Raw genomic sequence first — 27,723 nt, 5'->3', positions numbered from 1 at the left:
AACAAACACTTTGCTTGCACCCAGCAAAAGCAATGAAAATGCTCTCGCTTGCTGATATGTGCCCCTGAGCTAGGAATAACGGCGAGGAGCCTCCGGTGTTCGGCGTCCGGTGCTGTGAAACAAGCTTTGAAAGATCTAACAAGAAGTAAATAGTTTATTTTTGGGCGAATATTTCCATACACTGTTTCCACTGTGGCATCAGATATACCTTGTATAATTCTCTCTCTGTGGTTGCTGACAACTCTGAGTTCCTAAAGCTCAAAAAGCATAAATGCACATAATAAACTGATAACCCGAAGTATAATATAGGTTTTTATATCTAGAACGACCTTCAGCAGGTTAGAAATAGATTCTGATTCCTGAGTGAGTATTTGTAAACATTGTTCATTTACTGTAGCATGCATGCACTCCTCACCACTGATAATATATTATCAATTGTGATCAAGATATAAATAAGATCTGTACTCACAGAGGATTCACTAGGGCCTCCCATGAATAGGTGCAATAGAGAGCAGACTCCTAGAAGGGATGACCCCCAATCAAAGTCTAAACCCTCTGTCCCTAATGCTTCTGCAAAATGAAACTCTATATATGAAGAGTACCCCAAACATAATGAGGCTCTACCAAGGGTCGTACAAGTCTGGCACAAAAGATTATATCAAATCTAAGATTTTTAAAAAAAAATATTGCTGTATTATTTTGGTAAAATGGCATTTAATGCTCAATATTCTGACGTAATACCTGACAGTCTCTTAGCCACCCCAAATTAGGACCTCTCGCTCCCATCAAGCACCACTTTAACGTACTACGCAAAGCCATACTAGAGAATGAAAGTGTATGAGCGAAGATCACGCAAACTCAGGCTTGAGTCCATGTGGTGTGGGGATGTCCGGCAGAAGGCACAAAGTAAGGCAATATCAGAGCTGATGACTGTTAATCACTAATAATATGCGAACTCCACCCAGGGAGGTGGACCATGTACATTACTTTCATAACCATTAGTAGTAATGAAGATTCTGTAGAGTTAAGCGATTTCCCTTGGTTAAGTATCTGAGAAATTAAGCCCAAATATTGATCCTGGACACAAGACTCAAATAGGTGCAATTGTAAACGTAAACAACTTTGTATATAAAAATGTAAAAATATTTTATTAAAAAAATATTTTTGTCAATCTAAAAAACACATACACGAAGCATAAAATAGAGTTTATCAACTCTTTACACAACTCATATAGACATCAACAAATGCTTGTACTGCAATTCATACACAACTTATATATACATCAATGATAAAGAAGTGGATTGGAAAAAGACCTGCACACCTGCTCTAATTTATACAGTATGAGAAGGAGGAGGGGGGGGGGGGAGAAGGGAAACAAAAACAGACATTAACGATTTGTCATACAGTGTTGCACATTAAGTCCCTCAATGTAACTCAAACCCAGACTTGACTTTTTTTCGATGTTCTTGGGGCGAGTTGGGTTATTTAATTGTGCAGAGATAAGCGTTGATGCGTTTCGATGGACTCATTAGATGTATGCCATCTTTTTCAAGACTTATATATTAGGTTCTCTCCTATGTTGGCACTGGGTGGTTGCAAAGGCAACCACCCAGTGCCAACATAGGAGAGAACCTAATATATAAGTCATACATATGGCATACATCTAATGAGTCCATCGAAACGCGTGCAACACTGTATGACAAATCGTTAATGTCTGTTTTTGTTTCCCTTCTCCCCCCCCCCTCCTCCTTCTCATACTGTATAAATTAGAGCAGGTGTGCAGGTCTTTTTCCAATCCACTTCTTTATCATTGATGTATATATAAGTTGTGTATGAATTGCAGTACAAGCATTTGTTGATGTCTATATGAGTTGTGTAAAGAGTTGATAAACTCTATTTTATGCTTCGTGTATGTGTTTTTTAGATTGACAAAAATATTGTTTTAATAAAATATTTTTACATTTTTATATACAAAGTTGTTTACGTTTACAATTGCACCTATTTGAGTCTTGTGTCCAAGATCAATATTTGGGCCTAATTTCTCAGATACTTAACCAAGGGAAATCGCTTAACTCTACTGTTTGGTAGTACCCTATTCCCCTGGTTCTTCAAGGGGTCTCTCTCAATTTCTTTAAATTCTAAGTAATGAAGATTCTGACCTGTAAATCCAAGGGTTCCACCAGCACATCCTTCACCTTCACCTTCACCTGGAGGTTGGAAAGGTAACTCTACATACAAGTAGGTCAAACTTTAGGCAAGTTGTTGTGTAAACTGTATAATCTGGAAGTAACCTGTGCCTTTCCTTTAGGACAATTACGCCAGCTTCGGCGAGTTCTCTGGCCAGTTGGACGAGCGGATCTACTACCACTTTGCCATGAATGGGAAGTCCTACCAGGTGATCCTGCAGCATTTCAAGACTCTTCTTCCGAAGGTAGGCGGATCCTTGCCGCGAACTAGTTCTTGTTCCTCAGACTTTGATGTCTATTAACTTGATACTTTCAAAGATCAAAAAGTCTATTTACAACTTATTGTTTAGTATGACATGCAAAAATCATACATTTTTAAAAGTGCAAAAATAACAAACATTTTCCCTTCTAGCTTCATAAGGTGATGGTTAGGGAGGGAGGAGAATTTCCCAATATTTTGGGCTGTGAAAATGGCCCTAGTTACAACAAAAAGTGGTGGAGTTAAAAAATGCAAAGAATTAGCTTGCCTTTTCGATGGCAAGCACTCTTTCATGACCTAACCATGGGGTTTGAGACAGAAAGCCTGCTACATGTATGTATATTGAGGCCATGACTCATGAGGTACCTTCTCTTGACTTGAGGCCAGCCAGTCTGGAACATCGAAATGGAGAAGGCGTGAGCTTCAAAACTAAAATATTGATTGAGTATTCAGTTGTTTCTAGTCTGCACCTCTTGAGGTCAGCCCTGCATCATGGGACGGGCGGGGTTCCCCCGCCCGAACCGCGCTCTTCGCAGAGGTTCGGCTCCTATGGTGATTGACCACTCTTTCCATTGAATGTCAAATCCCCCTCCTGACCCTGACAAAGCTGTGGTGAATCCAGGAGCAGAAATGCTGAATGGAGCGGTCTGAGGGCTTGTTAGACGGACCGGGAGGGTCGGCCGAGATTACAGGGAGAGGTCTCCAGGGAGAGCCGTCTCCAACGACTGTACAGATAAGTAACTTCCCCCCCACAGACGGACACCACACAAGATTGAAGGTTAACGAGACTTTATATGCACTTCTTAGGTTACGTTGATATAATACAAGGAGGTCTGGACTCAGGGGTCCCCTCGGTTCTGATCTCTGGTTGAGGAAAAGGGTAGCGGGACAGTCTTAGTTACCAATGAGTTCAATAGCTCTCAATCCTCGAGCTCGGCGTGGTTGCTGATCGGGCCGTGGAGGAGCCAAGCAGGTCCCGAGATGGATGAAGGATGGTCGACGGGCCGTGGAGAAGCCAAGCAGGTCCCGAGATGGATGAAGGATGGTCGACGGGCCGTGGAGAAGCCAAGCAGGTCCCGATGCAGATGACAGTTACAACGGTCCGCGGCCTCGCCAGCAGATCCGGACGACGGTGAAGAATGAAGGTTACGACGGCTGTGGCAGCGCCAACAGGCAGGACGATGGTGCACAGGACAGAGCTACGGCAGCGCCAGTAGTCCGTCCAGGATGAGTTCTTCTCTCGTCTCTCGACTCCAAGATACAACTGCCTTCCTGTTCTGGAGCTGCCCCAGTTATAGGGCTGGCGTGCTTTGATGTCCGGACCCTCGCACTTGGAGGTCGGGAGGTCCGGGATGAGGGAGTCCAGACACCCAGCAGGGGGGTGGAGCCAGCGCCCGGGGAGGCGATGGGCGAGCGGCACTGGCCGGGGGAGAACCATCGACACCTCTTTCTCCCATTGACTGGCCAAGTAGCTCGCTCACCTCCTGGGTGGAGGGTGGTGCCGGAATGTCTGAGGCCGGGCTAGGCCCAGGGTTGAGGTCGATCGGGGGCCAGGCGGCCTCGTGGCGAAGTGTCCAAGATGGCGGCCCGGGCTGGGCGCGTGGGTCGGTCGTGGATCGGACCCACGAGGTTATCATGCTCGGGGGCAGGTGTCCCTGAGGGGACGTAGGACGGGCAATGGTGGGGTGTGGTGCTTGTATGACTGGCTCGGGCTTGGTCGAGCCGGGGGAGAGCGGCCCGTCACGTGGCCTGTCCAACATGCGTCCCCCCCAGCTGAAGGCGGGGAGAGTTACCCATCCTCTTGGGGACTCTCTTCGTCGAGGCGGAAAAACCGGGACAGGCCATCCGCGTTGGCGTGGTCAGACCCAGGCCGGTGTTCAACGGTAAAGTCCATACCTTGCAAGGAGATGGACCAGCGTAGCAGTTTTGGGTTTTCCCCCCGCATATGCATCAACCACTGCAGGGGTCGGTGGTCAGTCTGCACCCGGAAGTGGGTGCCAAAAAGGTAGGGTCGGAGCTTCTTGAGGGCCCATACCACAGCGAAGGCTTCCCTCTCTATGGTGCTCCAGCGTTGCTCCCGTGGTAGGAGTCTCCGGCTGATGAAGGCCACCGGTTGATCAAGGCCTTCGGTGTTCACCTGGGACAGGACCGCCCCAATGCCCTGGTCGGAGGCGTCCGTCTGGACGATGAACTCCCGGCTGTAGTCTGGGGCCTGGAGTACAGGAGCGGAACACATGGCGGCCTTTAGCTGTTCGAAGGCCGCTTGACACTCTGGGGTCCAGTTCACCTTCTTGGGCTGATTTTTCGACGTGAGTTCGGTGAGAGGCCCCACGATGGTACCATAGTCTTTCACGAACCTTCGGTAGTAGCCCGTGAGGCCCAGGAAGGCTCGCACCTCAGTTTGAGTGTTAGGGGGTTGCCAGTTCTGGATGGCGGCAATTTTCAGTTGGAGAGGGGCCACTAGACCGCTTCCCACTTGGTGTCCGAGGTAGGTCACTGACCCTTGTCCAATTTGGCATTTGCTGGCCTTGATCGTGAGGCCAGCTCGCTGAAGGGCTTGCAACACTGCTTGGAGGTGGTGGAGGTGCTCGGTCCAGTGGTGGCTGTACACCGCGATGTCGTCCAGGTAGGCGGCGCTGAACTCTTCGAGCCCCGCCAGGACCTGATTGACGAGCCGTTGGAAAGTCGCTGGGGCATTTTTCATGCCGAAGGGCATGACCGTGAAGTGATAGTGGCCATCGGGGGTGGAGAAGGCAGAACGTTCTTGTGCTCGGGGTGTGAGGCCGATCTGCCAATAGCCTGCCGTTAGATCAAAGATGCTGAGGTAGCGGGCAGCGCCCATTCGGTCGACCAGTTCATCTGCCCGGGGGATGGGGTGTGCGTCCGTTCTGGTGACTTCATTCAGGCCCCGGTAGTCGACACAGAACCGGAGTTCGGGTGTGGTTCCGGGGGCGGCTGCTTTGGGGACCAGTACGACCGGGCTGGCCCATGGACTGTCGGAGGGCTCGATGACCCCGAGCGTGAGCATCTTAGTTACTTCCGCCTGGATGCAGGCCCGTACCCGATCAGGTACGCGGTAGGCCCGGTGGCGGATAGGAGGGCTGTCTCCGGTGTCCACATCGTGCACACACCAGGAAGTGACACCTGGGGTGAGGGAGAACAGGCTGGTAAATCGTGATAGGAGGGCTTGGCACTCTTGGCGTTGTTCCTGGGTGAGGGTCTCCGAGAGTCGGACCCCATCCACGGAGCCGTCTTGCTCCTGGGTCCGCAAGAGGTCAGGGAGAGGCTCGGAGTCGTCCTCAACCCCGTTGTCTGTGGCCATCAAGAGGCTGAGTTCTGTTCGTGCAAAGTGGGGTTTCAGTCTGTTGGTGTGGAGGACTCGGAGCGGATTCCGGGCGGACTCCATATCGATCAGATAGGTGGCGGGTCCCTTGCGCTCGATTACCTTGAAGGGTCCCGTCCATTTGTCTTGGAGAGCGCACGGTTCTGTGGGGGACATTACCCAGACCTGTTGCCCCGGCTCGAATTCAATAGATGAGGCGTTCTGGTCATACCATCTCTTCATGTCCTCTTGACTGGCCTCTAGGTTGGCTTTCGCTAGGTCTCTGAACCGCTGGGACTGGTTGCGGAGGGTGAGGAGGTACCGGAAGACATCTGGAGGACTCTTGGCCGGAGGCAACTCCCAGCCTTCTTTGATCAGGCTGAGTGGCCCCCGTACTGGGTGCCCATAGAGCAGCTCGAATGGGCTGAAGCCTAGGGACTTCTGTGGGACCTCCCGGTAGGCGAAGAGGAGGCACGGCAGCAGCACGTCCCACTGGCGACGGAGGGGTTCTTCCAATCCCCCGATCATCCCTTTTAGTGTGCGATTGAACCGCTCAACAAGTCCGTTTCCTTGGGGGTGATAGGGGGTCGTGAAGCGGTAGGTGACCCCACACTGTTGCCAGAGGGACTTCATGTATTTGGAAATAAAGTTCGTGCCTCTGTCACTGACGACTTCTCGGGGGAACCCCACACGGGAGAAGATCCCCATCAGGGCCCTGCCGACCACTGGGGCTGTGACGGTCCGGAGAGGAATAGCCTCAGGGTAGCGGGTGGCGTGGTCCACTAGTACTAGGATGACGCGATGGCCTTGTCTTGTACGTGGGTCTAGGGGTCCCACAATGTCTATTCCGACCCTCTCAAATGGGGTCGTGACTACGGGAAAGGGTTGCAGGGGGGCCTTTAATTTGCGGCCGCTCTTCCCACTGGCTTGGCACGTGGGGCAAGATCGGCAATGCTGGTGCACATCGTTTCTCATTTTTGGCCAGAAGAAGTGGGTCACTAGGCGGCTGTAGGTTTTATCTTGTCCCAGGTGCCCTGCCAGGGGGACATCGTGGGCCAGATTTAACAGGAAGTCTCTAAAGCGGAGTGGCACCACTAGTACTCGGTTGGCCCCCAGCTCGGCGATTCGTTGCTCGCTGTACAGTAGGTCATTGTCCCAGTAGACCCAATGAGTTCCGGAGGTATCCCCTGCGCTTTGGGCGAGCGCTTGTTGTCGGAGTCCCTCAAGGGAGGGACAGGTCTTCTGCTCCTGACGAAATTGTTCTTGTGTGGGCCCCCCTTCTTGAGCCCACTGGTCGAGATTAGCAAGGTCGGAAGGTTGAGCAGGTTCGAGGGGGATGCCCTGGTCGGGGGTCTCGGCGGGGGCGACCGGAGGCGGAGGCGCCGGCCATTCTGGTTCTTCCGGGTGATGGTTGGCACGGGCGGCCATAGACCGGGTGGTGACGCACGCCCAGTCTGGGACGCCCAACATCCCCAAGTGTTCTTTTCGCTCCACGGCTGCCCACGGGGAGCTTTCCAGGTCATTTCCGAGGAGGCAGTCCACGGGGGCGTCGTCTCGGACCGTTACTTTCAACATGCCGGAGACCCCTCCCCACTCAAAGGGGACGCAGGCCATCCGACACAGACTCTCCGAGTTGTCGGCTGATCGTACAGGGCAGAGAATGTTCGGTAGATATTGCTCTGGGGTCACCAGATGACAGCGGACGGCTGTCACACTGGCCCCGGTGTCTCGAAGGGCTTCGGCCCGTTGTCCATTGATGCTCACCCATTGGCCGTACTTTCGGGTGTTAGCGGGTAGGGGGACCCGCGGGACCATGTCTCTTCCCCCTAAGCATGCGAGAGTCATGGCGGCTGGCTCCCACCCTTGATACTCTTGCTCGTCTGTTTCTTGTTCCTCGGAGATCTGTTCTTCCCCTAGTGCCGCGGCGGCCACCTGGCGGGGTCTTGGGCTCTGATACTGCGGGCAGCTTGGGTCATTTGCATAGTGGCCGACTCGTTGGCATCGGTGACATGTAACATTGGTCCTGTATCCCGGTCGCGCCGGGGTGCTGCCCCGGTTGGCCGGGGGGGTGGTGCTGGTAGTGGGGGCGGCCGGAGTGTTGTCTCTCCCTCGTCCTTGGCCCCCTCCTCCTCCTCTGGATCGGTGGTGACCATTGTTGTTCCTGTTCTGCTCGTAGGACCCATTCCGGCCCACTCGGGTGATCTCCCACCGGTCAGCTTCGGCTGCGAGCTGCCGGGGATCGGTTAACTTGCTGTCGAGGAGGTGTTGGCGTAGTTCAATGAAGCAGTTGTTGGACAGATGCTCCCATACCATCAGATTGAACAACTGCTCGTAGGTCGTGACGTTGTTCCCTCTGATCCAGCCTTCGAAGGCTCGGCTAAAGTACGTTACATAGTCCACCCAAGTTGTACCTGGAATGCGTGTGCAGTCTCGGAACCTCTGACGGTACATCTCGGGCGTGAGGCCATAGCGAGTGAGGAGGGCCGCTTTCATATGGTCGTAGGAGGTCATCTGGTGGTCTGGGAGCTGTAACAGAGTATCGCGGCCCTCATTGAGGAATTTGCCCCATAGGCCGGCTCCCCAGTCGGCTCTATCGATCCGGTGCGCAGTCATCGCGATTTCATATGCTTTAAACCATTGCTGGATGTCGTCTTCTCGAAAATATTCTCGGACCACATCCTTGGGGATGTGCACTTTTTTGTCCGTGGTCCCGGGGGTGGACGGTCTGTCGGCCACCCCTAATTCTTTATTCTGTTTGCGCAGGTTGATCTCGGCTAGGTTCCGCTCGTGCTCGTACGTTAGTCTTTTTTCCTCGAGCTCCCTTTGCCTCTGTTTCTCCTCTCTTTCTTCTCGGAGGCGAAGGTGCTCTAAGTTTATTTTTTGCTCGGCCAATTTGAGTTCTATGTCCATCTTGAGTCGGGCCATTTCAAGTTCGTGTAGTCGGGCTTTTTCTCTTTCTTGGATCTCGTCTTGCGAGAGACCCGTTCTTTGCTCTTCAGGGGCCGTGTTGGTCTTTTTCGTGGTGCTTTGCTCCGGGGCTTCGACATCCCCGGTCTCTGCCCAAGATTCTAGGGCATGCTTAAAATCGTCCTTGGTACTTAGTCCGGTGGTAGCGATACCTAGTTCGATGCAGAACTGCTTTAGTTCACGATGGCTGTATTCCTCGAGTTTTTCCATTTGGAACTTCTCAGTTGATCCGCTCTCTTTAGTTGACATTGTTGTTCGTTGTGGGGTGAGCTACTCTCTGTACGTTATGCGGTGATTCGGATCGCGCCGCTGGCCACCAATGTTAGACGGACCGGGAGGGTCGGCCGAGATTACAGGGAGAGGTCTCCAGGGAGAGCCGTCTCCAACGACTGTACAGATAAGTAACTTCCCCCCCACAGACGGACACCACACAAGATTGAAGGTTAACGAGACTTTATATGCACTTCTTAGGTTACGTTGATATAATACAAGGAGGTCTGGACTCAGGGGTCCCCTCGGTTCTGATCTCTGGTTGAGGAAAAGGGTAGCGGGACAGTCTTAGTTACCAATGAGTTCAATAGCTCTCAATCCTCGAGCTCGGCGTGGTTGCTGATCGGGCCGTGGAGGAGCCAAGCAGGTCCCGAGATGGATGAAGGATGGTCGACGGGCCGTGGAGAAGCCAAGCAGGTCCCGAGATGGATGAAGGATGGTCGACGGGCCGTGGAGAAGCCAAGCAGGTCCCGATGCAGATGACAGTTACAACGGTCCGCGGCCTCGCCAGCAGATCCGGACGACGGTGAAGAATGAAGGTTACGACGGCTGTGGCAGCGCCAACAGGCAGGACGATGGTGCACAGGACAGAGCTACGGCAGCGCCAGTAGTCCGTCCAGGATGAGTTCTTCTCTCGTCTCTCGACTCCAAGATACAACTGCCTTCCTGTTCTGGAGCTGCCCCAGTTATAGGGCTGGCGTGCTTTGATGTCCGGACCCTCGCACTTGGAGGTCGGGAGGTCCGGGATGAGGGAGTCCAGACACCCAGCAGGGGGGTGGAGCCAGCGCCCGGGGAGGCGATGGGCGAGCGGCACTGGCCGGGGGAGAACCATCGACACCTCTTTCTCCCATTGACTGGCCAAGTAGCTCGCTCACCTCCTGGGTGGAGGGTGGTGCCGGAATGTCTGAGGCCGGGCTAGGCCCAGGGTTGAGGTCGATCGGGGGCCAGGCGGCCTCGTGGCGAAGTGTCCAAGATGGCGGCCCGGGCTGGGCGCGTGGGTCGGTCGTGGATCGGACCCACGAGGTTATCATGCTCGGGGGCAGGTGTCCCTGAGGGGACGTAGGACGGGCAATGGTGGGGTGTGGTGCTTGTATGACTGGCTCGGGCTTGGTCGAGCCGGGGGAGAGCGGCCCGTCACGTGGCCTGTCCAACAGGGCTGGACCGGCCTTTGCTTCCACCAGGCTTTTCACCGATGGGCTGGTGCTCTTGGAGCCTGGCTGTGAAAGCCTAGGGCTGCTTCTGGTGTCTGTCACTTTCCCCAGCTCCATGAGGATAACTACAGCAGGCAAAGGGAGGCTTAGAGAGAGGGAGAGAGGGAGAGAGGGAGGGTGAAGGGAGATAGGGAGGGATCAGAGGGAGAGGAGAGAGAGCAAGAACTGATAGATGGAAAGAGAACTATTAGGCGAACTGGCGAAGGGAGTAGGGCTGGGTTGGTGACACGTTCCTAGGGTGGCACAATTTGTGCTGCAGCCTCAGTGGACCCTCTTCAGCCCCAAGGTCCCAGGTACCAGGGGTACAATTTGCTAGGGACTTACAGGGGGGGCTGAATTTGTGTCAATCACAGTTTTGGGAAAGAGACCTGGCCCTGGGAACTTGGTTAGCAACGACTCAATGAACTTTCAATCAAAATCGCATCAGGCAAAAAGGGGGGTCTAACAGTGTCAAAAGAGGCACTTTCCCTCACCCCTTCAGACGCCTTGCTGTTCCATCAGCTTCAGGAAGGGCCATGGGTGCTGTGACAATGCTTCTTTCTTTTTTTTTTTTTTTTTTGAAAACCTTTATTGTGCAAATAGAGGCATACATATACGGGCCTACAACCAATCAGGCCGGCCACGACACATCATAAACGCACGTTAGTCAATATTGAAGTTCCCCGGCAGTCGCCCAGTGTTGTCCAGGTAAGCAATCAAACACTGAAAAGGCTGAATATAACCGCTAGGAGCAGGATTAAAGAAGGTTAATTTTATAATATAATAGGAAGTATAGCAGGATCAGTTTCAACTTTTGACATCTGAATTCCCTTGGCGGGCTACTTTTAAAGCATCAACACAAAGGGGTATTAATAAATGGGAAGAACAGCAACAATTGACAGGAATCAACGTATAGACGCCCTGCTTCAGATAAGTTCCCACCGCAGCCCACCACACACCCGTCGCCACCTGAAAGCGTGCTGTTACAAGTCGGAGGAATCAGAATAGCAACGTAAAGATAGCCATCCACTATACTAACCCAGATAAAGAAAAAAGGGGAAGGGAGAGGTAGAGAAAAGAGTATAAGAAAGAGGGAAAGATAGAACGCAGCGCCACTGCACACGCCCCACGGCGAATAAAGCACGCAGGACCGAAGGACCCGCTTCGGGGTCAAGGCGTGTAAGACATAATATATGTGCAACCAATATCGTGGAAGCGGGGAAGTCATCCCCTTCACTACCAGCTAAAACTCCATGGAAGACACGCGCAGACACGGCGTCCCGATAAAGGGATACAAAAGAGCCATAGAACGAAAAGAAAAACGAACAATATAAAGACCTCATCCCTCCCACCCCACCCTGCACCCCTGCAGAAGGCTACGGCCTACCCCCCCAGCAGCGTGCCTGTCGCCCTAATTGGAACCCGAAATATAGAAAAATCAGAAAGTGAGAAAAGAACCACAACAGACAAAGAAAAAGAAGAAGGGTAAAGGGATCCAGTGGGAGAGGAGATCTGCAATCGAACATTCAGCTCCAACCCCCGCCTTAACACAACTGAAACCCACATCGAAGCGAGAGCGACACATTCTCAGAGATCAGGAACAGGAAAAGGAATCGGCCATATAGCCACAGCTGCGGGCAGTCCTCATCTCCATACATTAACCAGTGGTCCGCCTAGGCGAGTCTGTCTTACCCCTGTCCTCTCCTGATCATAGCTTTCGTGCGCAATAAAGTAGTAGGCAGCAGACAGTTCGGCATAGAGTGCACGCAAGATCGAAACAAAGCAGGCAGAGGGTGTAAGCCAGAGGACCCCAGTCTCAAGCAGCAAAGCAAGCAGTGGCTGATGCAGACCAGACTTTCAAATAGCAACATCAGAAGCAGCAAACAGTCTAAGTGCGGTCCCGCCGCCCAAAAAAACAAGGCCTCCCCCGCAGGGCAGCCGCGGGACCGCACCAAAGCAGTTCGAGTCGAACTTCCGCCGAGCTCCCCAGCCAAACTGGCATGGACGGGCCCCGACGTGGGGCCCTCGCTCATGCCCGCCACAGTCGCAACTTCCTGGAGATCAGGGGCCGCAGACACACAGTCTTGTAAATGCACAGCTACAGCACTCTTCTCAGCAGACGAGGGGGGCAAAGCAGCACACACCACCAGTTGAGCCGCGTTCATGGGGGACGGTCCAACAGGCATGGCGGCAGAACAGCTATCTTGCACAACAGCATCGAAGGCCATGGCCGCATGTAGAGAACATAGGGCGGCAAGGACATCACCAATCATGGGCTCACGACCACCAGCCTCAGTCGTCGTGTATTTCAACAATCCAGGTTCGCCGCCCCGAGCAGGTCCGGGACCCAGGGCGTCGGCAGCCATCTTGCAAATGCAGCCGTGATCCTCCACGCCTCAACCTATGGAGCGGGCTCACAGGCAAGGCCCACCGCTGGAGTCTACTCGAGCCCCAGTAATGGCAATCTTGGTGCAGAAAGAAGGGCCACCAAAAATCGGGGGTCGCCGGCGCCGCCGTCCCACGGGCGCCGCCCGCCGAATCCAGGCGAAGGGCTTCAAGATGGCCGGACAGGACAACAAAGGGGGGACAAGCCTCCAGCACGGTCTTCCCCCGGCCGAGGCAGGCCGCGCCCTGCCACAGGGTCCCCGGACAGTCAGACCAGGCCCGGTCAGTCGCCACCCGGCTCAACCGCACAACGGCCTCTTCAGCCGACCCCTCTCCTCCATCGGGGGTCGGCGCCGACACCCCACTCCGGCCGACCGTCACAGGTGAGTCCCCGGCCTGCACGCCGCGGAGGCTCCGAAACAAGCAAGAGCACAACTCCAGATCCGCAGCACATAGGAGCTCCCGGTACAGACGGTAAGTGCGAGCAATGTTTCACCGTCCCATATCTCGCCGAATGTGTCTCCTCGGGGCAGGATGAGGTACAGGATATGCGTTTCAGGCAGGAAGGTCGAGGGACCCGAGCTACAGTGCGGCCATCACGGTTGCGAGCTTGGCTCCTCCCCAATGCTTCTTTCTTTTAATCTCAATAGCCTGACTCTTTCGGGTATGCATTGCACACCTTATTATCAAATGTTAAACTTCAGAAACCGTTTGATATTTTACTGATTCAGTTTTACTTAAATATTATTGATCCTAGTTTGATTCCCAAGGCGTAAAGCCAGGAATCCAGACGCTTATTTTAAATTTCACTGTATTGTTACTTTATCTTCCACTCACCTGATACTTGCTTTTAAGAATTGCGGGCAGGGCAAATTTACATGCTCTCTGCTTCATTGGGGCATAATTGTTGCAGTTTCTTTCCTTAGTGCTAATAGTGGGCGCCAACTTGCTAAAAAGACGGGTTAGCGGGCCAGTCATATGCAAACACCTGACTTCCGGGATAAAATGATACCTCACAACCGGACACGGGCACGCCAAAGGCGCGCCAAAGGCAAGCCCGTCTGCGCCCATTCGCGCCCGTCCGCTCCGGGCCACGACGTGGGACGGGTAACGCTGGCCAATTGGGCACCGACCCTTTGACTTACACGAGTAAAGCGCTACGTGGCATCAGAAAGAGGGCCCCAAACAACCAAGAGAAAACTCCCATCTGTTCCACTATTCTACCAAATATCTTAGAAGGGCCAGTAGGGTGCAGGGCTTGTAGGAGCCAATGCGAATTTGGGGAGAACGCCTCCGCTGCAACTTATGAAGGATCGAGCTACATTTTATGCAATGTTCGCTTACTGATAAAACATGCTATTCATATTTGGGATATTTTATCTTCGATTTCCCCAGACATATGTTTCCTGACAGAAACTTGGCTGACTCCCCATAGCACCCCGGCAATTAATATTGCGATTCTGGATGGCTAAAAGCTTATCCACTTGGACAGAGCGGGGAAAGTAGGAGGGGGAATTGCCATTGCATTTAAAGAGAATGTAAAGGTCCAATGGCTAGACACGCTTAGGAATGAGAAGCTAGAGATAGGTCTTTTTAGGGTCAGCATCTCACCTACCAAGACCTGGGAGGGCGCACTTTTGTACCGTCCACCTAGTTTAAAACCGAACTTTGTCAACCTTGTGACAGAGTTCATTGCCGCACAGGTCGTAGCCTCCAACGTTTTATACTGTTGGGAGATTTTAACTATCATGGAGAAGCTACCTAGGATCCGGAAGTGGCACAGCTGCTTTCAGGACTATCAGACATGGGTCTGGGACAATACGTCCTCGGCCCTACACACACAGCTGGACATACAGTGGACATGATATTTTTGAATAATGAAACCCTAGTAGTTGCGGATGCGCAGCCTCTGGCCTGGACAGATCATTATTTGATCTCTTTCAGCTGCCCAGAGGAAATGAAATATGAACAGGAGCAACCACCCAGACTAAAAAAACCTCAGAAAGCCAGACCTTGGCAGAAACTTACCGTAGAAGCATTTGAGGGAAAGTTTCAGATCAGGTTAAGGAATCGAGGGACCAAGATACGGAGGCGCTACTGGCCAATTTTAACCGGGCTCTGACTCAGACACTGGACGTGGTTATCCCGGAAAAGAACACCAAGCCTAGGCCTAGCAGAGTCTCAGCACCCTGGTACTCAGGGGCTCTAAAAACTGAAAAATCCTCCTGTAAAACTTTGGAGAGACAATGGAGACGATCCAAAAACGAGGGGAACAAAAGGACCTATAAAAAAGCTCTAGCAGGCTACCGCCACAATATCAAATCGGCCAGATGCATATACATCCAAATGCAAATAGAACAGGCAGGGAATTCTGTAAAGACATTGTTTGATATTGTGAAGGGCTTCTCTTCCCTGCAGGCCTGCATACAACAACCAATGGAAACACAGGAGCTCTGTGAGGCGTTAGCCTCCTACTTCCAGGATAAAATGTCCCTGATATATGAGAACTTTCCTAAAAATAAAAGCACCAGCCTAGTTGAACCTTGCGCCCATATTGTGGTGCCGGGAAATGGCCTCAACCAGATTGAGCCTATTACCCGGCAGGATGTCATTCGTCTTCTCCAAAGATCAAAGTCAGGATCCCCGAATGACACTTGCCCGCCATATGTCATGGCCTTGATTGCAACCAGCTGTGCGCCGGCTATTCAGGAGATCTTTAACTCCTCGATAGCCAGCGGCTACATTTCCATGACATGGAAGGAAGCCCACGTGCACTCTATCCTTAAAAAACCTTCAGCAGATCCCGCACTCCTGAGCAACTATAGGCCAATACCACTACTCCCTCTGCTGGCAAAGATACTGGAGGCACACATTAGCACTCAATTGAGCCAGTATCTGGAGTCCAATAACATCCTGGACACATCGCAGTCCGTCTTTCGTCCGGGATTTAGTACAGAGACTGCCATTTTGGCAGTCACAGATTCCATCAGGCGAACGCTGGACGGAGGGGGATCCGTGATGCTTATTCTTCTGGACCTCTCCGCAGCATTTGATACTGTGTCACATGAACTGCTGGCGGAGAGGCTGCAGGATTGCGGAATCGAGGATCTGGCACTGAAGGGGCTGGTCCACTTCCTGGCTAACAGGAAACAACAGGTTATGATGGGCCCTTTCAGATCTTCCAAATACCTGTTGGAGAGAGGGGTCCCACAGGGCTCGTGCTTAAGCCCGACCCTCTTCAATGTATATATGGCTCTACAAGCCAGAATAGTGCGGCAGTATGGGTTTGAGGTCGTCTCATATGCAAACGACACTCAACTGATTTTCCCTATTGGGAAAAATCTGGCAGAGGAAGGAGCGCGTTTTGCACAAGGAATGCTGGCTATTGCAAACTGGATGGCAGAATCCTGCCTTCAATTAAACCCGGGAAAGACAGAGCTAATGTTTCTGGGGAAAAGACAGGAACTCATGCTGGACGAATGGTGGCAGCAGAGCTGGGCACTGCCCCACTCCCCTCGGACTCAGTGAAAAGTCTGGGAATCCAGCTTGACGAAAACCTGTCTATGAAAAAAAATGTCAGCAATATAATGAGCTCTTGCTATTACAGCCTACGGCTGTTGCGGAAAATTATTCCTTATCTCCCCTTGAGCCATCGCAGGACGGTAGTCCAAGCATTAGTAATTAGTCGGATGGACTATGGCAATGCTCTGCTGGCGGAAGTAGGAGTCACCCAGCTAGCAAAGCTCCAAGTCATTCAAAACACGGCCGCCCGGATGGTTCTAAATCGCCCCCCGGGTACCCCATCGCTCCCCCTTCTGAAGGAACTGCATTGGCTGCCGGTCAAAAAGAGAGCTTTCTTCAAAACATGCTGCCTAGTCTTTAAAGCCATGAGGGAAATTGGCCCAAAATATCTACAAACCAAACTATGCAAACTGACATCGTCTTATAATTTAAGATCTAATGATAAAGCTCTCCTAGCGATGCCGCGTATCTATCGGAATCGCCTGGGAAGTAAGGCCTTTTCATACATCGGCCTCAAATACTGGAATTCCCTACCGGAAGTGCTGCGAAAGTCCCCCTCTTACCTGACCTTCAGGAAACATCCGAAAGCCTATATTGATGACATGCTCTGGGTTTTCGCTGCTCTTGGCAACTGAACTAGGTAGCGCGGAGATGCCCCCGGGTGTTTCATGGTCTTTACAAAATACCAATAATAACAATAACAATTCTTCCATGATAAAAGATGTTGATAAATTAGAAGGTCATTTAAGTAAAGAGAGCAGGAAAAATAAAGAAATGTTGATAATGTGGGTGGGGGGATTTTAACCCTAACCTGCGCTCCTAAAATCACGACGAGCTGCGGTCGCTGGGGCGCCTCAAACACGTCTTTCACACTTTTTAGACACGCCCCTTATTGAGATGCCCTGAACAGAATAGTTCTATGCAGAAGTTTGTTTGTCGTTCACGATTGCATCTCCCTCACCGCGGATCCAGTCCCAACCTTGGTTGGAACAGGTCCTTGCTCTACATTTGACCATAGTCTTTTCTATGGACTTAGTACCTAGTTTTCAAAAGTTTGAGGTGGTTACAAGTTGCGTAAGCGAACATAACCCCCTTCCCTGCGATTGTCAATAGACCTTGTTAATAAAGATGCGCAGGTCACACACAACAACATCAAATACACACGGATTGACAGGCATCTATTCATGAGAGGGTTAGTGGCAAATAATAACTAGGCAAAATTAACTTTACTTTACAGCAAAAGTTTTCCCCCGGGGATATTATCCAGGCGTTCACCTCCTTGAGCGCGTGCATTGCATCGAAGAACCAAGATTATACCTGTTGAGCGAACTAGCCCAAGCTTGTGTAATCAAGCCTGACCTAAAGCCCCTAAACCTCTCAAGACAGCACTTGAGAAACAAACCTGAAATATCTAAGGCCAAGAATTCGGTTGTATGACGTTACAACGCATTCCATTGCAACTCATGCCTTTACCACGCATGCGTTACAACGCGAATGCCATTACCACACATCTACTTTACCACGAAAATGCCTTTACCACTCATACCTTTACAACGATTTTCGTTGTAAAACCATGCATGATAATGGCATTTTCTTGGTAAAGGTTATCTCCGAGACCCTCCCCAATTCCTTTAACTGCTCCCCTGCGCCCTCCATATTTTTATTATACCCCTTCCCTGTACCCCTCCGCCCCGCCCCTTCTAAGAATTACCCCTGCCCAGAGCACAAAAAAGTTGCCCCACCCACTAACCCTTTTTTCAAATACCCCTCCCCTGAACGCTAAAAATGTACCCCTGTGCGACACCACCCCCTCATTCCTTTAATTTTTTTTAAACTAAATTCCCCCTTACCTCTCCATGTCCTCTCCACTCCAAGAACTTCCGATTTGCGTTGCACGTTGTAAATAGGAAGCAGAAGTGTATTTCCGTTTCCTCTAACGAAGCTGATTGCCTCCACATCTTTTATCTACATAAACAGAAAACGATAGAAAAAGGTGCGGTCCCCCCCAGCCCCCTGTTTGAATCCCACGTGTTTTTTGGGGGGGGAGACCCCGCAAACTACTTTTTAAAATGTTACCTTTAACAAACATGCATTGTAGTGGCTGTTTCCCCAAGAATAGCGGAAGGAAGCTAGAAGCACAAAGGCTCCCTCGCCTCATCCAATCACAACGCTGCAGTGCCGTGGTTCGGCGCTCAGATGGGGAATGGGAGGCTGGGCATGTTCCTCACCAGGCTGTGCATTACAGGCTGGTGGAGAACATGCAAGGTGCGCATGACCAAGGGTGCCGGCCAATCAGTCATGCACACTTGGAGTGTGCAAACCACTCCTCCCTCCCCCTGTAACTCCAGCCTAGTTCTAACCCAGCCCGTAGCGAAAAATAAAATTATAACACCAAGGTCATTATCGTTTTATTTTTGAGCTGCATTGCTCTTAAAGTTGTGTGGGCGACGCTGCTCCGCCTTAGTGGAGGAGCTTCTACTGAAAAGCTGCGATGGCAACTAGAAAGGCAGAAATTAGGACCAAGGCATGTGAAGAGCTGGAGGCTGCCAGCAACCTCATGGATCCCTGTGCCTTCTGGATAGCTGTAAACATTCCCTTTGTCTGATTCTATGATAGGCTGCAGATAGACGCCGTTATCCCTGTGGACTCTTAGGCAGCAGATTTTTAAAAAGATTTTTTACCCTCAATCAATCAATGCATTTGTAAAGCGCGCTACATACCCGTGAGGGTCTCAAGGCGCTGGGGGGAGGGGGGCCGCTACTGATTGAAGAGCCAGGTCTTGAGGAGTTTTCTGAAGGCCAGCAGGTCCTGAGTCTGTCGTTGGCTGGTGGGGAGAGCGTTCCATGTCTTGGTGGCGAGGTAGGAGAAGGATCTGCTGCCGGCGGTGGTTTTCCAGATACGAGGAACTGAGGCGAGGGGGAGGTTGGAAGCTGAGCCGGCTGTTGAGGCATGTAGCTCCGGTGTTGTGTAGGGCTTTGTTTGCGTGGATGAGGAGTTTGAAGGTGATCCTCTTGTTGACGGGGAGCCAGTGCAGGCCTCTCAGATGGGGTGTGATGTGGCTGCATCGGGGGACGTTGAGGATCAGTCGTTCCGAGGCGTTCTGGATTCGTTGTAGTCGTCTCAGGAGCTTGGTTGTTATTCCTGAGTAGAAGGCGTTCCCGTAGTCGAGTCTGCTGGTGATGAGGGCCTGGGTGACGGTTTTCCTCGTGACGGGAGGGATCCATTTGAAGATCCTGCGGAGCATGCGGAGGGTGTTGAAGCAGGACGCAGAGACGACGTTGACTTGCCTGGTCATGGAGAGGGTGGAGTCTAGGATGACCCTCAGGTTGCGTACGTGGTCTGTGGGTTCCGGGGCTGTGCCTAGCGATGTGGGCCACCAAGAGTCATCCCAGGCTGATAGGGTGGGTCCGAGAATGATAACCTCCGAGTTCAGCTTCAGTCTGTTGTCCTTCATCCAGTCGGCTACGGCCTTCATTCCTCTGTGGAGTTTGGCTTTGGCGGTGTAGGGGTTTTCTGTTAGGGATATGATCAGCTGAGTGTCGTTGGCATAGGAGATGATGTTGAGGTTGTGTTGTCGGGCGACGTGGGCGAGCGGTGCCATGTAGATATTGAACAGCGTCGGGCTGAGGGAGGATCCCTGTGGGACGCCGCAGATGATCTCAGTGGATTTCGAGCGGAAGGGTGGGAGGCGGACGCTCTGGGTTCTGCCGGAGAGGAAGGATGTGGTCCAGGCTAGGGCCTTCTCTTGAATTCCGGCGTCCTGGAGGCATGCTGATAGGGTGCAGTAGCAGACTGTGTCGAAGGCTGCTGATAGGTCCAGGAGGATGGGGGCGGCCATTTCTCCTTTGTCCATCAGGATCCTGATGTCGTCAGTGGCGGTGATGTGGGCGGTCTCGGTGCTGTGGTTGCTGCGAAAACCGCATTGGAAAGGGTCCAGGATGTTGTTGTCTTCGAGGTGGCGGGTTATCTGTTTGTTGACAATCTTCTCTGTCACTTTTGCCGGGAACGGGAGCAGGGAGATGGGCCAGAAGTTCTTGAGGTCCTTGGGGTCCGCCTTGGGCTTCTTCAGAAGGGCATTGATCTCGGCGTGCTTCCAGCTTTCCGGGAAGGTTGCTGTCTCGAAGGAACTGTTGATTGTTTTTCGGAGGTGGGGCGCGATGGTTGTGCTGGCTTTGTTGAAGACGTGGTGAGGGCAGGGGTCAGATGGGGATCGGGAGTGGATGGAGTTCATGGTTTTGATGGTGTCTACGTCGCTGACGTTGGACCAGGCATTCAGGCGGCTGGTGCGGGTGGTGCTCGCAGGGGTGGTGGACTCGGTGGTGGGTGCGGGGGTATCGGAGTTGAAGCTGTCGTGGATGTCTGTCATCTTGCGGTGAAAGAAGGTGGCCAGGGAGTCGTTGGTGTTGGAGCTGGGGTTGGGGAGTTCTTTCATGATGCTGAAGAGCTCTTTGGTGTTGTGTCCGTTGTTGTCTAAGCGGTCCTTGAAGGCGGTCCTCCTGGCGGTCCTGATGAGTTGGCTGTGTCAGCGGGTGGCGCTCTTGTGGGCTGTGTGGCTGTCAGGTGTTCGGTCGTTGACCCATTTCTTCTCCAGCTTCTGACAAGTGCGCTTGGAGGTCCGGAGGGCTTCGGTGAACCAGGTGGCTTTCTTGTTGGTGTGACTGGTTGTGAAGGTCTTAAGAGGGGCGAGGGTGTTGGCGCAGTGGTTGATCCACTGTTTGCAGTTGGTTGCGACAGTGTCTGGGTCGATGGCGTCGGCGGGTGGTCTCGGGCGAGGGTGGTAGTCAGTTGGTCCTTGGTGACCTTGCCCCAGCAGCGGCGTGGCAGCTGTTGGGTGCAGTGGTGTGTGGTGGGTTTCCTGAAGGTGAAGTGGATGCATCTGTGGTCGGTCCAATGGGTTTCGGTGGTGTGGTTGAAGGAGACGTGGGGGCTCGTGGAGAAGATGGGGTCCAGCGTGTGTCCAGTGGAGTGGGTGGGTGTCGTCACAAGCTGTTTGAGTCTGAGGTTGGGGATCAGGGCGGAGGAGTTGGCGTTGTTGTTGTTCTCGAGGTGAAAGTTCAGGTCCCCGAGGAGGATGTAGTCCATGGAGGCGAGGGCGTGGGTGCTGACGAGATCAGCGATGGTGTCGCTGACCTGTGGTCATGGTTTGGGAGGTCTGTAGATGAGTGTTCCTCTGAGGGTGGTGTTGGGGTCGGTGTGGATCTGGAAGTGCATGTGCTCGGTGGTGGTGAGGGTGTCGTCGGTGTTGGTCGAGATTCTGATGGTGTCTTTGTGGATGAAGACGATTCCCCCTCCAACTCCGTTGGTGCGGTCCCTGCGGGAGACCTTGTAGCCCTGTGGGATGGCTATGGCGATGTCTGGTGCTGAGGTGGCGTTCAGCCAGGTCTCCGTCATGAAGGCGACGTCTGGGGCGGTGGAGTCAAGGAGGTCCCAGAGTTCGATGGCGTGTTTACGAGCGGAGCGAGTGTTGAGGAGGATGCAGAGGAGGTGGTTGTGTTCTCTGGTTGGTGGTTTGGTGGGCTGGATGCTGGTGAATCTGCAATTCCGGCAGGCGAAGAGCCCTTGGGTGCGCTTCGGGGTGGCCCGGTAGCAGGGGTGGTCTCGTCCGGTGTTGAGTGCGTGGAGGGTGCTGGCGTCGTAGTGCAGTCTGACGTTGCGGGGTCTAGTGGTTCTGGCGCTGGGTGCGGTTCTGGCGCTGGGCACGGTCCAGGCACGGACGGGCGCAGACGGGCTTGCCTTTGGCGCGCCTTCGGTGTGCCAGCGGCGCGCCCGTTACGCGAGTCCTCTGAGCGGCCTCCATAAAAGGGAAAGTGGGGGGGAGGGACAGCTGGGAGGCGGGAGCGGGGCGGCCAATGGGCGAGGGCAGGGGAACAGGAGGAAAAAGGGGGCGGGGATGTGGGGGGAGCAGTGGTGGGAAGCGGGGGGGCAAAGAGGGCAGGGGCGCAGAAGATACAAAATACAGATACAGTGCACAGCAAGTAGAGCACAGCAAGTAGAACACAGTTACCGGTTACCAGGGGCGAACCCGCGGCAGAGCAGAGGGGCAGAGACTCGGCAGTCAGGGGGAGCCTGCGGCATGGGGGGTTACCTGGGGTCAGGTCAGGGATACCCTAGCATCCCAACACAGACCGTTGTTTTGGAGTAAGAAATTCATTATGATCTTGAAGCTGCTGTTAGTCTGAAAAGTGGGTCCCTGAAAAGTGGGGGCTTTCTGACACGCTGCTTGGGTTTCGCCCATAGCAAGGCACTGTGGAGCAGAGTTTCAACCTCTATCTCATTACGCAAAAATACGTGACGACAAAAAAGGATACCATACACCTGTCCCTTATGGACCCAACATATGCCTTTGACACTGTCCAACAGTTCAAATTTTGGGCATCAGAGAAGAAATGAGAATAGATAGACCTGAGGTTGATTTACTTTGCAGGTTGCATGCACACAGCTCGTCCAAGATTCGCTACAGTGGGGACAGCACTCTCGCCCCCAAAATTAACTCTGTCGTTGGGGTTCGCCAAGGTTGTGTGCTGGCCCCCTTTTCCTTCCTATTATACGTTACTGGCCTAGAAGAGTATCTGGGTGATAGAAGTGAAGATCTCCCCAAGATTGACTCCCGCTTGGTACCAGTACTGTTGTACGCGAATGACGGTACACGTAGACAGAACTGCCGATGGGTTACAGATCCTCCTGGTGCTTTCAACATCTTTATGGATGAACTGGGGCTTAAGACAAACCCAGCAAAGTCACTTGCAAAGAAGTGTGGATCTGGGCTCTTTAAATCCCTGAAATTTAGGCTGTCACGGGCAGAGAGGATTAAAGTCCTGAATTTCACTTACTTGGGAATCTGCTTTTTATTCGAAGTTTTTAATAAGAATCAGGGTCCTACAGTTTCAGAGATCTGTTAACGCCATTTTTCGATTTGCTAAAAACTTGGGCAGAAACCCGCAAACGAGCGAGTCCACATTTTTAGAAGTGAGGGCCTCCCTATTGACCCTTTCGAAGCTGGAGGGTGGTGTGACGCCAATGGTGCCTCCTCACAGAAAGTGGAAAACAAATTTACAAGAAGGCTTCTGGCTGTCCCCCCAATAGCACCTACAAGCGTCCGTCACATCAAAGTGGGTCTCTGCTTCGTAGACCACGTTAGATGGAGACCCCAGTTACGCTGGCTTAGATTATGGAGGGACCGTGAGGCGCACGGTTACAGAGCCATGCTGTCTGATTGTCAATGCTGTAGATAATGCAAGACATCCTGGGGTTGTTTTATTCAAAATAAAGTTTTAATTACCTAGGAATACCAGAGCTCTTCTCAGACCCGGAGACCTTAGTGCATTTGACCCCCTCTGCAGTTACATTGAATGGTTTTACAGACCATGTGTCCATCATTCTTTCGGCTGTACTTTCATTGGTACTGCCCGACTAGACACCTTATATCAGCCAATTTGGGGCTGATTGCAGTGCCTCGCATAAAGAGAGGACATTGGGGAGGCAGAAGCTTTGTACTGGGCACAACCAAGGCCTGGAACGTTCTGCCCCTTGCTCTCAGAAAGATGACTGACCTCATGGCCTTCAGAAGAGCATTGAAGACCTGGCTGTTCACTAACTAACCCCGGACCCGACCTTTCCTCAGGAGTGACACTTAGCGCCAGGACACCCACGGGTAACAGAGCGCTGTACAAATGTCAAAAATAAATAAATTATGTGTCTGTGACCCTGGCAAATGTGGATAGAAGGGCCGCTGGAATCCTCTCCTGGAATTGAATTGGGAGCCCTTTGCCAGCATCATATCTGTCGCTCCCCCTTATTACCAATGAGTGGCCCGGACTTACCTTACTTCGCCTCCTGTTGCCTTTCTTACCCAAGGGGAGGGGTTTGCATCACCCTCCCTCTCCCCAATTCTGAGTGAATTTAGGACAAGTTTGCATAAGATGGCTTTTTCTTTTTCACAGCACCTCTTGAGCCCTGAGACATAATGGATTTTATCAAGAGCCTTATAGATTAGGACCCGATATTGAGTGTGCGGGCGCTCATTGTTCATTTAAAGTAAACTCAACTGCAATGTTTAATGTATGCACCATTTAATTAACTTTATTTTAGATTTAGAATTGTTTTTAAATTTATTTATGTCTTTCCTCCGCACTTTTATGGCTGGCTCACTGTAGATGAATAAAGCATTGTCGAGTAACCGACCGAGTACCGTGAGAGGGTAATAGAAACAGCTGTTATGTACAGTGCTTAGAAACAGTAGAATGTTGGCATGCTCTTCAGCTCTAACTCCTGTATCCTCCTGCATCCACTCTTTACGTTTTTTCTGCGCCTGTTTTGCCTTCTGATCCCCCAAATGTCATTTTGTCTCACAGTTGTATTCTGTTACTCTTTGTACATTCTATTCATGTCAAAATAATAAAATATGAAAATATTTTTTAAGCTTTTCCTACATTTTGGATCAGTTTTTATAGCCAAACCTATCCGAAAGGCAGTGGAGAAAACCCACCTGGATTTTTTTTATATTTCTAACTTATTTTCTTGATTTGATTTTTTCTCTTTTCTATATATATAAACACGAAAGTATGTCTGTTTGTCCTTTATGCATTACTACACCATTCATCCAATCGGCATGAAATTTTGGGAAATTGTTGAGTACACTCCCGCGAAGGTTTCTGGCAAAAAAAAAAATGTTAAATATCCGCCCCTCGGCCCCCCAGGGCCCTCATAATCTTTCCAATATTGAATGTTTACAGTTTCCGGTGCTGCTCGCTTTTGCAATGACCATCAACAAAGCATAAGGACAGTCGCTGCAACTGTGTGGACTAGATTTGGAGAATTAGTGCTTCTCACATGGACAACTGTATGTGGCCAGCTCATGCGTCGGAAAGCCTTCTGATTTATTTGTGTACGCACCAGACTGGAAAACAAAAAATACAGTGTTACAGAATTAAAACAACACTTTAAAATGTTGTCCATATTAAAATGAATACGTTTCAATAAAAATGACGCAATGTAAATTAAATGTTATCATAACAAGTTTCCTTAAATGTCCTTTCTTCTGAGATCGCAGCAACGCGTGACAGGTAAGCTAGTTGTTTATAATTTTTTTAATTTATACTTGATTTAAGATATATTTTTATATTTTGCCAATGAAGTTTTTATTCATGAATATGTTAGGAAACAGTCTCAATTTTAAAAGCCAAGGTTTCATAATCCCTGTGTTTCTTTGTCTGTGCAGTTGCTCATAAATGGGACAGTGTTCGCCAGAATGTCTCCTGGACAGAAATCAAGTTTGGTTGAAGAATTTCAAAAACTCGAGTAAGCTTAAGCTATTAACACATCGTGGTATTTAACCTAAACCTAACATCTCTGTGTGTATGTTACTCACGACCTGTTCACACAAGACTGTATGAACTATGACACTGGTCAAGACCAATCAAAGTCCATCTGGAACTGATGCATTAGTGTAATACCCTGAATCCTAAGCAGTCTCCCCTTTGTATTTGCAGTAGTGTCAGCAGGAAGTGTGAGATCCTTATTATAAAGTTCTTCAGTTTACTTTAGCAAATGCACCAAGCATAATGCAGAACACAGCAGAACGCCGGAGCCCGCCACCCTGGAGAGCAGGTCTCGGAGGCTTGTGAGTTGCTTTGGGGTGGAGATAATTCAATATGGCTTTTGGTGACTTCATACCCTTGCTTCATCCATAATCCAAACTGAGCACCACGAGCATCAAACACAAATCCCCAAAGTCTCAACCAGAGACAATCCTAGAAATCTCCACCATGGCGCGGCACCCAAAACCTTGTGCCCAGACAATTCCGTAAGGGGTTGTCAAGAGCCTTGGGATCAACCCGGTGAGGACTAGAATCAGAATCCATCATCCCAGCTCTACCTACCAAAGCATCAAACTATCCCTTCCTAGCAGTGCCTAATTTGTAAAGAGTAAGTGCTGGAGCCCAAAGCTCTGCTCCAAAGCCTTCGACCAGTGCTATTCAATGTCTGGCACTGAGTACCAAGGCTGGCAGTCTTGAACCCACCTCTTGCCTCGTGAATCCACCGCAGACTCTCTCTGCCCCTTTATCCCGGTTCCTGCTTCCTCTCTTTGTGAGGGTTTTTCGGTCGTTTCGCTTTGTGTGTTTTCCCTCTTTTGCTCTCAGGAAATGGCTGATGTTGGAAAAGAAGTGCTGATGGCCCCCAATGCTCGGACTGAGCATTGCCTCCAGGAGGATCTCAAAACATTGTAATCAAGTATGTAGAGCACATAAGGATCCCATTTCAAAACGCACATACGTTCTTTCCTTCTACATGGCACATCCATGTGTATGTCTGTCATTCTTGCTGACCTGTGTACCAAACCGGAGCCAGATAATGAGTTTAGTCATTTTGTGCCGACAAGCTATACATGTATGTAGGTTCCATGGAGCAATCTTCAACCATCAAAGGGGCATATTTACAAGAGCCTCATCTCCGCTTTCAAAGCCAAAAAAGTGGAAATAAGATTATCGCCCTATCTAAAAGGGGATGCTGACATGCATTAGCGCATGTTACCACCCGTTTTCCCCACGCCTCGCTTTGCATCTCTAATGAGATGCAAAGTGGGCGTCACTGGGCGTACCTCTGACGGACTACCTTGTAAATGACCACTAAATACACATTGCGATATTTACAAGGTGGCCCTCCGTGTTTTAGCAGATGTTAGTTTTTGGCGAAAACTGTGGTTTTCACCAAAAACTAACGTCTGCTAAAATGCTGACTTAGCTATACTTACCATTGACGGCGGATTATTCTGATACGACCACAGGGTCATATCAGCAAGGTTATCGACATTTTCAATGGGACATCGCTAAAAAAGCAGCGATGTTCCATAGAAGACACCGCTATCGCTGGGATAATTATCGCCATTGTGCTATGCGTTGTTCATACAGCGCTAGCATGGCAATAATTATCAGAGATAGCCGGCGATAACAAATCTCACACTAAGCGCGGCCAGCGATAATTATCACTGCCGCTTGGTAATATGCCCCAAAGTATCTACCTAGATGCATGTCAAGATATCAAAGCCTTTACCAGGTGCTACAGCTCCTGGAGCGTTAGCCCTTTTTCATTTGGTCTTATGGCATCACAGGAAATGACAACACCAAAGGTTTTTATAAAAATGATTTCAAGAAATTCAAAATGAATAACACAGCAAGAATGTAAACAAAGCAGAAAATGCTCTGGCTAATTATCCACTATGCAGCATTACCCCTCTCTTTCACTTCCCCTCATCCCTTTGATCCCAGTGGCCCTTTTCAGGCACCATGCGGCTGACACCTCTGGCCAGTCCTGCTGTCCAACCCCACTTATTATCCCATTGTTGAGTGTTGCAGCTACCCTGGTCTTACTGATGGTCTCACTCAAGAATGCTGTGGCTACGTGGGTCTTACTTCTTATCTCACCGAACAGTGGTGTGGCTGCGCGGGTCTTAGAAATAAGGGCAGGTGAATATGATGAACCTTGACTGACCTGCTGAGGTAACTTCACTACAGACTGCTGCCTCTCTGCATCCTCCTCACCAAGGGTGTCTCTTTCAAATCTCCTCAGCCTTTCCTCTCCCTTCAGCCCACTCCCATCATCCTCTTCCTCACCTTCAGTGCATAC

At 51.1% G+C, this 27,723-nt stretch overlaps 1 protein-coding gene across 1 annotated transcript in view; it reads left to right on the top strand.

The window, feature by feature from the left end:
• The window catches only part of LOC147668181 (putative cation-transporting ATPase 13A4), a 197,309-nt gene that overhangs the window by 113,125 nt on the left and 56,461 nt on the right, over window positions 1-27,723 (top strand). The window contains exons 12-13 of the mRNA XM_086948722.1: window positions 2,309-2,431; window positions 25,319-25,398. Of these exons, the coding sequence (XP_086804848.1) occupies window positions 2,309-2,431; window positions 25,319-25,398 (203 nt within the window). The remainder of the gene's footprint in view (window positions 1-2,308; window positions 2,432-25,318; window positions 25,399-27,723) is intronic.

The sequence above is a fragment of the Lissotriton vulgaris genome, unplaced genomic scaffold (genome assembly GCF_964263255.1).
Source record: "Lissotriton vulgaris unplaced genomic scaffold, aLisVul1.2 SCAFFOLD_2870, whole genome shotgun sequence".
NCBI lineage: Eukaryota > Metazoa > Chordata > Amphibia > Caudata > Salamandridae > Lissotriton > Lissotriton vulgaris.
The sequence above is the reverse complement of the archived record's forward strand: the minus strand, read 5'-3'. Positions and strand labels throughout refer to the sequence as shown.